The 19,069-nt window shown below is 38.6% G+C and overlaps 1 protein-coding gene across 1 annotated transcript; it reads left to right on the forward strand.

The window, feature by feature from the left end:
* The first annotated feature begins 119 nt into the window (after positions 1-119).
* LOC117400556 (derlin-1) lies at positions 120-17,039 on the forward strand. Its single transcript, XM_034000697.3, has 8 exons — positions 120-558; positions 3,559-3,670; positions 4,267-4,331; positions 4,606-4,632; positions 5,443-5,538; positions 5,793-5,845; positions 6,371-6,481; positions 14,971-17,039. Exons 1-8 carry the CDS (start codon positions 406-408, stop codon positions 15,113-15,115), a joined length of 762 nt encoding a protein of 253 aa, XP_033856588.1. The 5' UTR covers positions 120-405; the 3' UTR covers positions 15,116-17,039.
* Positions 17,040-19,069: the final 2,030 nt, after the last annotated feature.

Here is a 19,069-nt window from a genome sequence, read left to right on the forward strand (position 1 = left end):
AAAATGGAATATCTTCTGCTCGCTTAAATTGCAGCAGCTGAACACTTCTTGACAGCCCTCCCTCAGTCACAACTTCAAGTTCTGAGGAAACCAGAGGGGCGCTGTGCAGTGCACACTGCACGCTGCACGCTGCGCAACTGCCCTGCCCGGTTCCTGCCTGCATAATTAGTAAGCAGGAAGTGTATTTAAAAAACAAGTCCTAAGCAGTCACGTCGGGGAAACTTAAGATTGTTGTGGAAGCAGAAACGTCGAGATCTTTTTTGTTTCGTTTTAAAATAGCACAGTGACTTACAAGAAGCATTCTAAAAGGGTCTGTGCTGGTATATATATATTTTTCGCCTGGTCGTCTGACAGGCACTCTGTGTACGTCTGAAGAAGTCTGAGTCACAGTAGTACATTACAAAGATGTCCGACATTGGGGACTGGTTTAAGAACATCCCATTTATCACCAGATACTGGTTTGCAGGATCAATCCTGGTGCCTCTGATTGGAAAATTAGGTCTCATCAGTCCTGTGTACCTGGTTCTGTGGCCGGATGCCTTTATTTACAAATTTCAGGTAATGTTGATTGCTATACTACTACACACGCTAATATGTCAATACTACTATGTTCTCTTCCTATCTCGGTATAACTGAAACCATTGTTGACTACCACTGTAATTCTACGTGTAAATTAAATTCGTCTTCATTGACCTACAGTGTATCATCAGCTAGTTGCATTTATTGCCATCATTAGAGCAACTCGTGTTACCAACTGTACTCGTGTATATCGGCTGCGCTAATGTAATGTACGTTTCAGTCTAGTTATGCTATTTTATAAATAGACTCCGGTGTGTATATGGGTGTTTAAACATCTCGCAATCTCTAACTAGGCCTGTTAGTACGGGTGTTTTTCAATGTTGACACCAAAGCTGACCATTACAGAAGTGGCATATTTAATACATGACCAATTAGGATGCAGTGGAGGTGGGATTTCCGGGGTCTGCTTTTTGCTTGACTAAACAGATTACTGAATTATCGAACGTGTGTGTGTATATATAATTCTATACAAACCAAATGTATTTCTCATTTTACACTGTTATATTTCGCTATCTGCATATGTCTTAAGTGAAACACCATCCTACTAAATATTTTCCTAATCAAAGAAATTGTGTATAGGCTGCATTCCAGGAAACTAAACCTGAGCATAGTAAGGTATTCAGCAACTGGAAAAAATGTGCATGGAACGTTAGTATATGTTTACCAAGCTTTGTATGTGGTTTACAAAGTGATTTTCCCTACTTTTTAAACGTAATAAACCATAGTATTATGTACACAGAAAACACGTGAATCTTTGAATCGGGAAGGATATCATAATTTTACTAGAGATAAAAAATAAGAACCCAACATTCTATTACATTCTATTTTTAATGTATGATTTCAATTTTATTTCGTCATAGTGGTGATGCAATTGTATACTACACTAAATGGCACTGGTGTTTAACCCATTGTTGGCTAGGTGTAATGCAATGTTTGTTTAAATGTGGTTTGTCCTGGATGTCTATTTATCCCCTGCTGGGTTTGCATATCCCTTGCGATGGGGATATCTAGTGGAGGCAGTCAAGTATCTGTACTATTGTATGTTGTATGTGACTGATGCAGTCATTCTATACTAAGTCACACTCATCCACTGTCCAAGTCTTTTGTGCAGATGAAAAATGATTCACTTTCTGAACTAGGAAAATATATTTGGAGGCAATTGTTTAACAGAGCACAAGCTGTGTTTTATAAAAGGATCAGTGTGAATTATCTGCGAGTCCTGCTTCTGTACAAAGGAGTGAAAAGTAGTAATAATGTTTAAAGAGCTTCATGCCGGTAAGCAGACATGTGCAAATTCCACGCCTTGCTGCTGAAGTAGTAGTGGCCAACTACTAACACCTCTCTGTTATCAAATCAACAGAGCTGGGAGCGAAGACTTTGTTTATCATTTTTGCTTGTTTAGGATTACCCCTTCTCCTTTTGTCCCCTTTTAATATTTTTGTTCTATCTTGACCAGAAAACCTACGCAGACTGATGTCTTTGTTCCTCAGACCCACAGCCAGTTGTTACTGTTCTTGATTCTTGGTCTATAGTAGATATTCCAGCCTTTTGCATATACCAGTACTTTCTGTTTCATGTCTATTACGGTAATGACCACAACCCTGTTTTGCTCAGATGATATGTAAATTAAAGTGCTGGCTGCTACAGAACAACCTGCTAAAGTTGCAGATAGCCAGCATCAGTACTGATTTGAGAATGCTATCATGGCATCTCGGTTTGTGTGTTTTAGAATTTGCATGATGTCGCTATTTAGGACGGTTAGTAACTGAAGAAAGGTCACCTGGAAGTGTAAGAATGGAAAGTGCGACTGTCGGGTAAAAGGTCACCAAAGCGTTAATGCTTAGTATGCAGCGAAGGAGGAGAGATTGGCTGTGATTTTCCACTTAGCTGTGTATAAGAACTTTGTCAGTTTTCCACACCAGGGAATTGCTAAGCAAATATGGATGACAAATGCACTTGTCTTTTTGCTTCTAAGACCCTGTATAACTGTTGCTGTATTGCAGCCCAGACAGAATGACAATACCCATTTCAATTGAGGTGTAAGTGGAAAATTACATAAGGCGTTATGAGGCTGATCCATAGAGTACAATCATTTGAAATTTATTCTGTGTTGTATTTTGGCAGTCACAGTTCTGAGGATAAACTGCTATCACTAACACAGACAGGGAGAAACAAGCAGCCCCAGTATCTAATAAACACATTGTAAGTTTGAGATGTGCACACTTGAATACCTAAATATGTAAGTCTAAGTATTCATTGAATACAGCATAGTTATTTAAGGAACTTATTTCCCCCCAAAAGTATGATTGTGAGTGTTTGTACTGTATATATTTCTTGTTGTTTTGTTTGTTTGTTTAAGCTCTTTATTTTGGCCCTTGTGCCCTGTTTGTTTGTTTATTGTTCCTGTTTATTAATGAATGTGCATTTTTACTGAAGCTTTCCTGTCTGAATCTCCCTTCCTGATGATAATATCACAAGTATACTTTGTAATATGGTCAATCTAGCTTCAAAATGAAATATTTTGGTAGCCAACCCCATGTTTTTAGGGCCAGTGAATCAATTAAATTATTGTAACTAGGCTTACTTTTTTTTGTTTTAATGGAGTAACCCATGTTATCCAAAAAAACAGGCTATCCCTGGAGGACCCTACTTTCATTGCATTGCATAACAGTTGAACTGCCATGAAGAAAAGTTCCTTTGGCAGCAACCTGTTTTCAGGTTTCTTGGGATACGACAAACATTGTGGATTGGTAAACATACTAATTAAGTCAAAGTGGATTGCATTTGTGAGTAGATTCCATGCACAGTTACTTCAACTTTTCATTTTACTTGACATTCAGTTTTGTAATGGTTTTCCTTTTTGAGACGAGGACTCCTTGTATTAAATTCAATGCTGATTTATTTTTGCCCTTTTTATATTTGACAGTGCAACAAGCAGTTTACAATTAGCATCTAAACAAGTCATCTTCTTCTCAACAGATATGGAGACCGATATCATCAACGCTGTATTTCCCGGTAGGCCCAGGGACTGGATTTCTATACTTGGTTAATCTTTATTTCCTCTATCAATATTCAACAAGACTGGAAACAGGTATGGCATAGATGGATCGCATCACCATTTTGCAGGGTTGCTTGGTATTTGCAGGAGTAAAATAACCAGTCATTTTAGACATGTGATTCTGTAGGTTTTTGTTGCTATAGAGTAACATAATATACAGAATCTCCATTCTGAGGTGCAGCATGCTTGCTTTTTTCAGGCAGACAACAACGTATAGGCTTTTTTGTGATGTTTTCAGAAAGATATTTTATGCTGAACAATTAAAAAAAACAAAACAAAAAAACAACAACGTTGAAATATTTGGTTACACGCAATTATCTGAAGCAGTTTGAGAGTGTCAAACACTTAGGCTATAAATTGTTACAAATATGGTGCAGTAGGTAGTTACACCTGTGCAAACACATCAGCTAGGGACTAAAGCATATCCAGGTTTAGCACATCAGCAGGCAGTGGAAGGAAATCGCTGGTTCAGCTTGCCTTTCCTTATATGATTTAAATTGTTCAGTCTATTTCTGAAAATAAATCCATAAAGTGCAATATATAAATGAAAATGGTACAGTACGTGTCATTGAAATTCTGCATTTAATAATCGGCTGATGTTCTACAGTATGTGTTTTTATTTTTTGTAGGTGTCTTTGCTGGAAGACCAGCGGATTTTATATTTATGCTGCTCTTCAATTGGATTTGCATTGTTGTATCCTTTTTCACACTGTGTTGGTGCACCTAGGAGTACTTGAAACCAGCCCAAAATAACGTTTTGTTTTTTTCTGTAATTTACATAAGAGAACAGTTTTTTAATTGTCATGACATGTGGTTAGGATATTATTTAAATGCATTTAGACTATCAGAATATGGGGATATGTCCTTATGTAAAACAAATCCATATGCTTATGGGGGATGGTTCACTAGTGTGATATGTTCTTCAAGATGAATTGCTGTAGACTCAGATCCTTAACCATACCATACAGATAACAGGCCTAATAATGGACATGCAGGTCAGCATTTCACTTTTTCAGTGTAGTGCTTTTGAAGTATAGGGAGGGGGGTGTAATAATCTTAATGATATAATCAGATTTAAGGTGTCATTTTGAAGAAGTAATCACCCTTGCATTGTGAATCAAGTATCCCTGTAGGTGGGCTTATACAGTATACTGGGGCCTCATATGGCATGCAGCCAATGGTACAGACTACAGCTGAGTCCCTTGACAGATTACAGTACAAAAAACCATTTCAGAAAACAAGTGTGTTTTGTTCAGGGGAGTCATTATATATTATTTAGAGCGATAATGGGACCTGTAACCCTGTAATCAACAATGGCTTGATACTACATCTACAACACAATACATTTTTCCTTCTTGTAAAATATGAAGTACTCTTCTTTTTCTGCTTCTGAAAGTTCATTAATAGATTTATTGTTTCTGGTGGCCATTTGCAGTTTGGCTGCTGTAAATCATTGGAATGGGTATTCAGCTTTTCAGTGGAAGGATATATAATGAGGTGGTCTTTATGTGTGTTTGTACTTTAAAAATCAGTTTTATAATTGCGTTGAAACTAGGTATGGATATTCCTTGAAGTTATAGGTTGAACTAATGAGGACTATTTTTCAGAACCGCTTCAAATATTCACTCAGAGTGAACACAGTGCTGATTGGCTAAGCCTATTAAAATATGTTTGTACATAGAGGTATTATGAATACAATACAATTCTAGACATTTAGTTAATTTTTGTATTATCATAACAGAAGGATAATATTTATATTTTTGTATATGACATTTATTTAATAAATGTATTTGTATTTTTTCCAGCTATTGATGATTCCCCTTATAATGTCAGTGCTGTACGTATGGGCTCAGTTGAACAGAGACATGATTGTATCTTTTTGGTTCGGCACTAGATTTAAGGTATGATATGAATTGCTGTATTCTGATTGATTGATTTGGGGGTGGGGGGTGAGGGATGATTCATTGGATTTGTTTAAAAATCCCAGCATTTGTCATGTTTCTTTTCTTTTATATTTAAATAATAACAACAAAACCCATTACATAGATTGTGTACATTGTAGGTCTTATACTGTGTAATGTATGTTCTGTACAATTCTTTTCAATGACTCAACTTATTAAACAGTCAATAAAAAAAGATTTTATATTGGTTCTAGGCTTGCTACCTTCCTTGGGTGATTCTCGGTTTCAACTACATTATTGGAGGATCGTAAGTATTTATTTGAGCTTTTTGCTATTTCTTCCCCAGTGACTGTGCCCACCCTCATTATATTATTTGTGGTGGTGCTGAATGGGAGAACCAGATCCTGAATGTTATGATAATGACTCTGTGGATGCTGGTGTACTTTCAACTGCTCCAATCCTGCCTCACCAAGGCCTAAATTAAATGAGAAATGTAAGCAGAGCTATATATTTATCAGCACTGTAAAGCCCTTAAGTATCATGTCACTGAAGCAGGGCTATCCATTTGATATTGCAGAAACTTAAGTAGTAATAAGTAGCCCTGTTTGAGATCCTAATGCCATGCATGTAACATGTACCAAATTTTATGATTAACCAAACAATGCTTAAAAATAAAATGTAAGGTCTTGTTTCTATTTTTTTTTTTCAATCCAGGAACAAGGAGTGCTATAGTACTTATACACACATTAAACCTTAGTTCTAAACTTGTTTCATCTTTAATATTGGGATATGAACACAGCGGAAATGAAATATACTATAACCTCAATTACAGGATTGTCAACGAGCTTATTGGAAACCTTGTTGGACATTTGTATTTCTTCTTGATGTTCAAGTACCCCATGGACTTGGGAGGGAGGACCCTTCTCTCAACCCCGCAGTTTCTGTAAGTTTTCAGCATACTGTTTGCTTCCCTTTTTATACATTACCTTTCTACAATTACAGGTGATTAGTAATTAGGAATTAGTGCTGGGACAAGCATGGAATTTTCATATTCACACCAGTATTCAGACAAGCTAATTTGCAGCAGTGTGGAGTAGTGGTTAGGGCTCTGGACTCCTGACCGTAGGGTCGTGGGTTCAATCCCATGTGGGAGACACTGCTGCTGTACCCTTGAGCAAAGTACTTTACCTAGATTGCTCCAGTAAAAACCCAACTGTATAAATGGGTAATTGTATGTAAAAATAATGTGATATCTTGTAACAATTGTAAGTCGCTAAGAAATAAATAATAATAATAATTTGCAAAACATTATCGGTGCCATTGTATGCGACACTGTATTAAAAGTATCCCATAAGTAAGAATAGGTTTTGAAGGCTCTACTTTATCTGACTGGATTAACTACAAAACAAGGATGCCATACAGTAGTTGAGGTAAAAAAAAACTGTAGTGTCTATTTACAGTACATAAAGTAGACGAAGCATTTACTTTTATAATCCCTGCTTTTATCGTGTCTTCCCAAATTAATAAAGTAGTCATGGACACATTTTCATGAAGTAATAGCATTACTTTTTAAAGTGACTAAACACTTCAAATTAAATAAATGTGATAAAGGGTGCATTGTACAATGAAGAAAAAAAGTTTTCTTCTTTTATTACATTCCACATAACAAACTAGGATTTCAAAATAAAAGAAAAACAAAACATTTATAACAATATGAGACATTTCCTTTGCAAGTTGCACCAGTGTTGGAGAACGTGAGGCCTTTTGAAGTGACGTACTTGATTTGAGTCATATGGCAGACAGAAATGGACACCGATTGACTTGCTTTCCAAATCTGAAGTAATACTGGCAACCAGCATTCCCTCTAAGGCTAAAATGCGCACATTTTTTGCAATAACTGGCAACATCCTTCGCATTCAGTTTACTAACTTTCTAGAGTTATAAATATCAACCTGAATGGAGACTCCAACCTATCATTTTGAGAGCATTCTTGCAAAGCATTAACAAAAGCATACTTGCAGCTGATTTTCTGATTTCCCTCTGTAAAAATGCACGTCACAATGCAGAGCTTGCTCGGGCACCAGCAAATCTATTAGTACAGCAGGGGCAGCAGTATGGAGTAGTGGTTAGGGCTCTGGACTCTTGACCGGAGGGTCGTGGGTTCAATCCCAGGTGGGGACACTACTGCTGTACCCTTGAGCAAGGTGCTTTACCTAGATTGCTCCTGTAAAAACCCAACTGTCTAAATGGGTAATTGTATGTAAAAATAATGTGATATCTTATAACAATTGTAAGTCGCCCTGGATAAGGGTGTCTGCTAATAAATAAATAATAATACAGGGTGGGCAAAGCAGTCATCTGGTGATTCTGCCTCTATGGAGAGTGCTGCTCATGAACTTTACAGTTTTGAACTCGTCGTAAAATTGAATACTAATAAGTGAAGCACAATCATTCTGCATTATTTAGAAGTATAGATACTCCAGTAAACAGAAATACAAATCACAATACTCATACTTTGACAGTTTTTGTTTTAGTTCCTTTAAAAAAAATGACCATTTCAGAAATAGCATCTTCTGCGTTTTGAAACTGGTAAAAGTGTAATCAAAATATTAATTTATAGTCGAAAGTACACATTTAAGTGTATAATATAGTAATTGAAGAAGACATACCATGTGCATTTGTTTTTGCAAGTTGAGTTTATTCATTATGTGACTTCAATCACGTGTCTCTGCTGAAACTCAGCATGGCAGCTGCATGGGTGCTGTGCGTGATTTTTTTGGTTTAATATAGATGCTCAGTAATCGTATCCCGCTGAGCAAAATACATTTCAGTGTACTTCTCGAACTTAATGGACTGATAATAATAAAAAAAATAAAAACGTTTGCATGGTCGAACGTTGAATCAGGAGTGGCTCAGCGACAATAGAAATACCCAAATGGCAATGAACAGTGAGTAAGCAAGATTTGCAAGAACCAGACTTTTGCTGTCCGGTCACTGTACGAATTCTCTTAAAACTGGATGTGCAGTCGAAAACTGTTTCTGATGTAGAAATAAAGACAACTACAAGCTGTTAGTGAATCAAAGCCATGCTGAACACATAAAAAATACAACCAGGGTCAAAGGTTCAGGAAGTAACAGTGTGGTATAACAATGAGCCACAAGGTGGCGCAGACCTGCAGTTTAACATCCATAACATCTCCCTTTTTTTAATAAACAAAAACCTGCAACTTGAATTGCGTATAAATGTGTACATTTTTAAAAAGTTCAATCAAATGTCTTTCTTCATATCGTCTGTATGATCAGTTCCTACAGATGAAATCTTTCCGGTGGCATTGACTGTCTTCCACTGTGAGAGTAAACAGGGCTCTTTCCTGCAGGGAGCTGCTTAGCTCTCACTGGTGTTGATGAGCCGCTATGAGCTCTCCAAGCTGACGTACTTGGCACTGAAGTGCTGACTGGTGTGCTTGCTTGCTCCCAGCTCTCATCGTTACTGCTCTCTGGTTTGTCAGCTGTATACCCTCTACTCTCCCTGCTTGTCCTTGCACTAATTGGGCTGCTTGGCACCTCTGTTTGGGCTGTGTGCAAGCTGTCCACTGTCCTGCATAGCTGGCTGCTCTGCCACTCGCAGATCCATACGATTGCGGCAGTAGAGAGTTCCTTTAACGTCCACAAGATATGAGCGTGGTGCGACCTTTTGCATACAGGTACCCAGTATCCAGCGGCCTGTTCGATCTCCAGGCAGTGGCTTCATGTGAATTGGCTCACCAACATTTAGCTCAGGCAAGTCTTTGGCAGATGTGTCGTAGCCTAATTTAGAAATCTGCTTCTTCTGTCGCAGCTTCTCTGGTACGCCTTGTACTACACTGGGCTTGAGTAACTTGTTGGCTAATGGCAATTATGTCTTTAGTCTCCTTGACATCAGGCGCTGTGCTGGGCTACTATCCATGCACTCTGTTGTCGTGTTTCTCCAATGCAAGATGGCTTTCCATGGGTCTTAACCATCACTTTTAGCTTTCTTGCACAAGTTCTTCACTATCTTGACAGAGGATTCAGCTTTGCATTAGGTTGCAGGTGACGCGGTGATAAGGTGACATGCTCAAACTCCCATTCAGTGTCAAATCGTCTGAATTTTGCATGTAAATTGAGGTCCATTATCTGAGATCATTCAATCCGGTTGACCATGACGTGCAAACTGGTCCTTGCAACGCTGGATTGTAGTCTCAGCAAACAAGTCTGGGAGCTCTTTCCCTGCATAGTTGAATAAGTACATGCTGATAATCTTCCAAGGCTGTGTTGGTATCTCATGTGACATCATGGTTTCCTTCTGCTGCTCATTTGCATATTCATTGCAGCTAGAACAATTGCTGACAAAGTCTTTGATCTCACCTTGCAAGTTGGGCCAGTACAGCATGTCGCGTGCCTGCCTGTAGCATGCTTCTCCACCAATGTGGCTTGAATATATGCGTGCTAGCATCTCTGGTTGCAATGATTTGGGTATGATGACCCTTGGCCCTTTGTACCGAATGCCATTCTGTATTCTGATTTCATCTCTAAATGACCAGTATTCTCTCACAGTGATTGATGTTTCCTCCTTCAATTCTGGCCATCCAGTCAGAACTACTGACTTCAGTGCTTGCAAACATTAATCTCTCTGTGTCCTGTACAATCTGATGCAATTGCTGATCTGTGACATTCAAATAATCTGCTTGATTGATCTGCGCTATGTCATTTTGCTCCTGTTGCACACTGCAAACTGTGTGATGCTCATGCTCTGCACTGGACATCCTGTCTGCTGCTGTTGCTCTGCTGAGTGTCAGGGCCTGAGGCTGTAATGTAAACTTGGGTGCGCTCAGGAGGGGCTTCTTGAAGATGGCTATCAGTGGCTTATGGTCAGTTTCTGTTGTGATCGTTTCTCGGCCGTAGAGATAGTGATGGAAACGCCGGCAGGCGAACACTATGCTCAAGCATTCCTTTTCTATCTGTGCATAGTTCTCCTCAGTTGGGGTTAGGGCCTATTTTTGCTTGAATCACTCTGTAGTGACAGGCTTCATAACATTATAGAAATTCAACACAGGTGTAACTGTGACCAAGCACTTTATTTCCTGCACTGCCTTGTCATGCTTAGGAAGCCAGTGCCAAACTGCATCCTTGTCAAGACGCCTTCTCAAAGGCTTATACACCTCTGATAGGCGTGGCATGAATTTGGCCAGGTAGGTCACAAACCCAGTGAAGCGCTGCACTGTTTTCACATCGGGAGGATGTGGCATCTCCAGTATGTCGCTGATCTTATCCGGGTCAACTTTTAAGCCTTTTGAGGACAAGATGTGTCCATGGAAGGTGACTTCTTTCACCTTCAATTGCAGTTTCTTCATACTAAGCCTTAGCTTCACTTGCCTGCATCGATCCAATAGTGCTAGCAGCTTGTTGTCATGATTACGCTCTGCTTCCTCATCTGTATTACCACAGCCAACAATGAGGATGTCATCTGCTACTGGCTCAATGCCACTGAGCCCAGCTAATAGCTCATGCTGCTTACGCTGATACACCTCTGGTGCTACGGAGACTCCAAACGGTAGTTTGAGCCATCTCTTCCTGCCCCAGGGGGTCCAGAAGGTTGTCATGTACCTGCTCTCTTCATCTAACTTGCATTGCAGAAATACATTACATGCATTAACAAACGTAAACACCCATGCTTTAGGTAACTTGTACTAGACGTCCTCAAGTGTTGGCATGATGTAGTGAGATCTTCTCAGTGCCTAGTTTAGAAACTTTGGATCTATGCAAATTCTCAGCTTCTCAGGCTTCTTCACAATTACCATGTTGCTTATCCAATCAGTTGGCTGTGTCACAGGTGCGATATAGCCGTCTGCTTCATGCTGATCTAGACAGCTTTCAGAACTGGGCAGACACATGGCAAATGACATTTAATAGAGAAAAGTGTAAGGTACTGCACGCAGTCAATAAAAATGTGCATTATAAATATCATATGGGAGATACTGAAATTGAAGAAGGAATCTTTGAAAAAGACCTAGGAGTTTATGTTGACTCGGAAGTGTCTTCATCTAGACAATATGGGGAAGCTATAAAAAAGGCCATCAAGATGCTCGGATATATTGTGAAAAGTGTTGGATTTAAATCAAGGGAAGTAATTTTAAAACTTTACAATGCATTACAATAAGGATATTGCTGCTCTAGAAAGAGTGCAAAGAAGAGCAACCAGAATTATCCCAGGTTTAAAAGGCATGTCGTATGCAGACAGGCTAAAAGAATTGAATCTGTTCAGTCTTGAACAAAGACGACTACGCAGTGATCTGATTCAAGCATTCCAAATTATATTCTTATGCTTATCTAGCTGTGCCTTTACCGCTGGCTTGATGGCGACTGGCACATTACGTGGGACACATTGTACTGGTGGACTGCTTGGGTTGAATTCAAAATGAACCTCTCCTGGAACTGATTCTGCTGGCCCATTCAACACATCATCATATGCACTGGTCAGCTGTTTCGACAAAGGTCCATTTGGCTGATGTTCTACCTTGTTTAGCTCAGCAGGGATGGTGAATTGCATCAGTCCCAAGCACTTGCATGTCGAACCAGACAACAACGGTTTCTGATTGGCTTCAGCAATTTCAAATTCCAGCTTGTGCGTATGTCCACGTATGATACACTCTGTTGTGAAAAGTCCCAAGGACTTCATTAGCTCTCCTGAGTACAGCTTCAGTTTGGTGTCGCTTGGCTGTAGTCGGGTTCTAGGTGCTAGCTTCATCTTGGCTTTTAGAGTCATTACATCACATGTTGCCTCAGAGTCAAGCTGGCAGGGTTGTAACTTATTATTCAATCTGAGATTCACAAACCATTGTTGGCCTTTTGCTTATAGTGGCAATGCATTCTTTGGAATAAATTAACTCGGCGCTTTGGAGGTCTGCATGATCTAAAGCTGTTTCCTCTGAGTTGTGCTGCTTCCCTGCTGAATTTCGTCTCTTACTTGACAGGCATACTCTAGCAAAATGATTTAGGCTGCCACATGACCTGCATGTTTTCCCATGTGCTGGACACTGCTCTTTCCCTCGCTTGTGTACACTGCTGCAGTACTTACACGCTGTAGGCTTCGCTACAGGTGAGCTGCTGTGGTAGCTGTTTTGCTGTTGTTTGCCTGGATAGCCAGCCATACTTCGCGGTTGCTTTTCTGCGGCATTGGCACGGTCTGCTGCCTGTCCTGCTCCATGGCTCATTCGCTTGTCAGTGATTTCCGCTGTGCAGCACGTCTAAATAGCTGTATTCAAGGTTAAGTCTCGTTCTCTTGGGAGACAGCGACATGTGCTCTTGCTTGCTACCCCATAACTATTTTGTCCTGAATGAGCTCATCTTTCAGTGGGCCGTACTCGCACGTTGCTGCTTTTTCTCTCGGTCGTGTAACAAATGTCCCAATTGATTAATCTTCTTCTTGTTTGCAGCAGCCGAACACGTACCTTTTCATAAATTACATGTTTTGCTGGTCTGAAGTAAGCTTCTAATGCATTCAGGATGGCTGTTGCGTCCTTTTGCTCTGCTCTGAAATTTTCCCAGTTGCTGCTCCAATCACTGCTCATCTTCATCCCTTCAGGGGGTGGAATACTATTGGCAGCTGCCATGGTGCTAACATATGTTTGCACTCCCTATTTACAGCCTCTGGGCTCCTGAATAGCAATAATCTCAATAGCAACAATGAGCCACAAGGTGGCGCAGACCTGCAGTCTAACATCCATAACAAAAACCAGACAGTTGGCAATCCTAACTACACCGTTTTGTTTCATAAAGATTTTTCTCTCCGAGAGGCATAGCTCTTGTTAAATTTAGCAAATAACAAGGCAGAATTAGCAAATGATTAATTGGGAGGATTAATTATGCGTTTACATTAAAAGGGGTGCTATTTAAATTACAATCGGGTGATACACAGCACTGAACCTGTGTAGCGCACTGAGTCAGTCAACAGTACACCTTTTTTTTTTATATGTGTTTCATGTTTTATCCTGGTTATTGTAATGCCAGTAAAACACTAAACATAATTTGTGGAGTACTGATTATTCTCGCATGACATTTGCTGGACTTTTACTGAACTGTTTCATATTTTCTATTGTTATTGTAATGCCAGCAATAATATAAACCGATACAAAACCATTTGTAGACTGAACTACAGTGTCAGTGGAAGACTGCAAATATGATTCTCACAACAATGCTGGACATCTGTTTTCTGAACTGTTGTAATATTGTTCTTAGGTTGTACTGCTTATTTTAAAGCCAGCAATGAGCCAGTGATAAATATTGACAGGTTTGACGCATCTTCAGGTATGTTACTTACTATTACAGCAACAAAAAAAAAAACAACTCTTGGCTTTAATAAAAATAAATAAATTGTGGTAATATTTATTCATTTACTTATTTTAACTATCAACATTATATTTATGTTCAAATGCCATGTTTAATTAATAATACGTCGATAACAAGTGGGGGGGAAAAAACACAATTTGCTATCCAAAAAATGGAAAACCAGTAGCCCTAATAGATAGTTACAATTGAAGGCAGTGCAGACACCAGTGTTTTATACAGCAGTATAAAGCAATTGTATGCAGGCCGTCCGTTAAGCAAGCAGTCTACTGATAAGGCTGCATTTATGATGAGATCTCAGATAGGCTTCATAAAGGTAAATATATACGCTTCATAAATTTATATATATATATATATATATATATATATATATATCAGGATGATTCAGAATCCGAGGCAGAGCCACAATAAATGACTTGTTTAAATTTCAATTAAATTGTAAAATTGTTCTGATACTTGTGTTGGAATATTGTTTCAAAATTGTATAATGCAACAAAAATAATATATTAAATGGGTAAGGTATGGCCGAAAGTTTCTCTCAGCTAATTTACCCTTTCTCAGTCAAAACCGGTAAGTTTCTCTGTATCTAAAAAGCTTAGAGGGAACGCTGCTGGCAGCTACGTGGAGATCACTATTTGGCAGCATGTGTTGCATGTACATCAGAATCTGGACTCTGTTTAAATTATAAAGTTTCTTGACAGCCAGAGGAAATGGGGAACCAAAAGCAATGTGTTGATCTTCTGTTTTTTATTTTAGAAATCCCACACACAGAGTTATTTTTCCACTTTCTAATTTTAGAAACTGTTGTGCAAGACAAAACGCATTGCTGTATGTGTCTCTCTCAGTTGTTTTTTTCTGGCGGACGGGGGCGTGTCTTTTGTTGCCTTTTGAATACATTTGGATAGTTGTCCCAGCACTGAGGAATTCCTGTTCAAGAATATTAATGCTATATAAAATGATCTGACAGTTGGAATTGGCTAGTCCAAGATGGTCACATTTATATTCTTCTGAATGCCGATATGGAGTCTTTGTTAGATTGCACTCACCTCTTGTCCCACTGGATTGCAGGTACCGCTTCTTCCCCAGCCAGAGAGGTGGAGTATCTGGGTTCGGAGTCCCCCCACCTAGCAGGAGACATGCAGCCGATGAGCAGGCTGGGGCGAGGGGTGGCCGACATAACTGGGGCCAGGGATTCCGACTAGGGGACGACTGAGGAAACCTCCCATTACAAGCAAAGACTTTAACTACTGTGCAAATGGACATTATTCAGAACACTGTGTGGTTTTGAACAAGTTGTATCTAGCATTCTGGGATAAACGCAAGGTGCAGCAATGTGTCGAGTATTGATGTCAGAGCAGCAGAAAAGCACCATATTACATCACGCTATGCATTTACATACAGTGTCAAGCTAACACAAACAAATTAAGGTTATACACAGAAATGTAGAGGTAAATATTTCCTGACAGTAGTTTGTTTGAAAGGTGTTTTCTGTGGAAAGACTTATGCTTGCCTTTTACTGTATGTTTTCAGTGCATTTTTTTTTTTATTTAGTTTTTGCTACTTTTGCTCCAGACGCATTGTGTAATGTTTTTGCTTGTTTGATATGTGTAGCTTGGTAGCTATTAATTTAGCTACATCAAATGGTAGATGGAGATGAAAATGTACAAATTAAACAAAAATGCATCTTTTTTTTAAAATACTGTATGAAATTATACTATAGGCTGTTTTTTGCATGATCTATATATGATCTTCCAAACAATATTGTGATTTAAAAAGGAAGTATCTGCTTTAAATGATAGTGTTGCACTGGTACAGGATGCTTCACAACGACTGTTAAAACAAAGCCTATAGACTGGTAGACATTCACAGATTCAAATATTTCCTAGTTACCATAAATACAAGAGAACTGAAAATGGTCTGTCTGTGGTTATGAATGATGGAATTGTATTATGTGTTTGTACTGCTGTTCTAATACCAGTCTAAACTCTGTAAGAGGTGGGAGAATGTGACATCTTTACGGTGCATCCAGCAGAGTCTTTTCAGTTCATAACTTGCTACTGCTTAGATAATTGATTCTAACCCCCCAGGTAAAGACTGGGTGTAGGACTGTTGGCCCTCCCTGTAGTATTTCAATCTGTTGGTAGACAACATATCAAAGTGCTGTTTTATGGTAAACTGTCACTATGGGTATAAAATGTATGGATACTATTGTGTCCCATTACCAACTAAATACAGTGTTCTTAATGATGGAAATGCTTGTCTGACACTTTTTTTTTTTTTTTAATTTGCAGAAAATATTTTTTAATGAATATGAAATTGTGAGATAACAAGTTTTCCAGCCTGTTTTATTACACAATATGTTGTTAACAGGTTGGCAATTAATAACTCCAGACATCAATTTTACAGTAGATAAATCAATGCAACACCAGAAATTGCTCAAAATTGATGACTTTAAACAATGGAAAATATCTGTTAAGGTATAAAGTTTAGTTATGTTGTATTTTTAAGACAATATAAACTAATATTATTTATAATTTTATTGAAAAAGTTGCGATTTCCACATGGGGTTCAACAAAAGTATTGATTTGCCTTTAGTATATTGTTCAGGAATATGTGCAAAAATAAGGCTTTTTTCCCTGTCATACTGAGAAATAGTTTCACCTCAAAGCAGTGATTATGAGTACCTCTTTGTCTTTATGACACATCTATCTGTATAGCTAATCTTTTTCTTCAGTGCCAGTTTTACAAAAATTACAATAAGAAAAACTGATACACTATCATGTTAACAGCAGACGCCCTTTGACTCCAGCCATTGTTTCCCAACGGGTATTTATTGTCACAAATAAAAAACAGTGGAATGAGGTCTAAATTGGAGCTGGTTTAAGGGTCTCACTATAAAATCCAGTGCTGTTTAGATCATTAAAATAGACCCCGCTGACTTGTATAATGACAAGATTGACAGAGATGTTTTTCATTGGTGTTGCGGTTATGTTTCAGTCATTACCACCATCAATCAGGGATAGCAAGTCACATGAAAACATGCATCCCCATCACTATGATGTATCATTTGCATTCATACAGTATATGGGATAGGTGTAAGTTTTATAAGCTAAGATCTATTAAAAGTTTTTGCAAAATTCTTGTATGATTGCAATTTATTGTATTCAAATGTGTGTATTCACAGCACACAGGACTGTAATCTTAAGCAGTGCCTTTTAAGCCAAGAGTCACCATGAGTGATTAAAGTCATAAACATGTCTAGATTCGAAGACCCCGTTATGCCACCTAGTCAATGAAAATAATCCAGACACTGTTTTTGTTTTGTACAAAGAACTCTCTTTTTGTAATTATTGACTTTAAATAATGTCATTTTAATCTTAACACATTTTTTCAATGTGATTTAAACCATTTATCAAGAAAATGTTATCTGACTCAAAAATACTAGCCTGAGTCAGGCTGCACACACTGTACATACAAACTGCATAGTCACTGTGATTACAGTGAATTTGTCAATTTGCTTCTGCTCCATTTCCAGTTTTCCACACACAAATATATGTGGGTTTGTTTTGAGGTAATGTTTTTTGTTAATTTTGCTTCTATGTTGGGTTTTCTACAGTGCGCACATCCATCTAGAATCAGGAAGGTTTTGTTAATATCCAGGTTAGATTTTTTTTTTTTTAGACCTTTGGAAGCTACTATATGGTAACTCAACTGATGGAAAATCAGATTACTATATCCATACTAGTTGTACAAATCAGCATTGATGTAGATTAATATTACGCTGTTGATTTAACTAGTTAGCTCTGATGGTTAGTTTCTCAGGGTACCAAATTTAGTCCACTTGATGCAGCCAACAGGGGGTTTACATTATTGATAATCTGGATCAATTGCTGCCTACCAAAAATAGATCATCTGTTAATCTTGATCAAGGTTTGTGCCGATTGCAGTGATGCAGCGATTGCAGGTTTGTGCTAAATCTGACCCCAGCGGTCACAAAAAAGATCCACATATGTGACCGGTTTCACAGGCTCTGATTAGCACTAATCTTGGACTACCTACTGTAATATTAAGGTACACTATGATTAGTACCTATGAAACCAGACCGAAGTGGATTATGTTAGTCTGCTTTCTCACAATATTTACTTGAAAATCTGTTTAATGTGAGTTACACACATTAAAACATTGTTCTTATGCCCCTTGTACCTGTAGGTTTGTGCATACAATGCTTTCACTGCATTATATTATACTGTGACATTTTACATTTTTTTTTATTTAAAAACTTGTACTTTTAGCTATTCTTGATAGTATTTCACCTTTGCTCACCTTTATAATAGTTAACATACTATATACTGTGTTGAGTCTAGATATTAATAACAGAACAAATGGTGTATTTTCACTACAATGTATTCTCAATATTTCAATGCAAATTTATTCAGATTATGAATTGAAGTTTGGATGGGATTGAAAAAAAATCAAAGTACAAATGATAAAACAACATTTATCAAGAACATAAATCATCAACATGTATGCAGACCACAAAGTGGGGCATAGATTGTCTTGTAAATTGTCTTGTAAATAAACTATATATATAGTCATTGCCAATTATTTTTGTTATTTTCTCCCAATTTAGAACGTCCAATTATTTTTAGGCTCAGCTCACTACTACACCCCTGCGCTGACTCGGGAGGGGCGAAGATGAACACACACTGTCCTCTAAAGCGTGTGCTGTCAGCCGACCACTTCCTTTCATACTGCAGACTCACCATGCAGCCACCTCAGAGCTACAGCGTCGGAGGACAACACAGTTCTGGGCAGCTTACAGGCAAGCCCTAGGCACCGGCTAGACCACAGGGGTCGCTGGTGCGCGGTGAGCTGAGGACACCCTGGCCGACCTAAACCCTCCCCACCCCAGGGTGGCGCTCAGCCAATTGTGTGCCGCCCCGTGGGAGCTCCCATCCACGGTCGGCAATAGAATAACCTGGACTCGAACCGGCGACGTCCAGGCTATAGGGCGTATCCCGCACTCCACGCGGAGCGCCTTTGCCGAATGCGTCACTTGAGAGCCCAATATATATCTTTTTTAATAATGGTTTTAAAATTCTAATACAACCTTACAGCCCATATGAAAATTGACCATGGTAATGTTTCACACATTTTACACTTTAAT

This window comes from Acipenser ruthenus, chromosome 4 (assembly GCF_902713425.1).
Source record: "Acipenser ruthenus chromosome 4, fAciRut3.2 maternal haplotype, whole genome shotgun sequence".
Taxonomy (NCBI): domain Eukaryota; kingdom Metazoa; phylum Chordata; class Actinopteri; order Acipenseriformes; family Acipenseridae; genus Acipenser; species Acipenser ruthenus.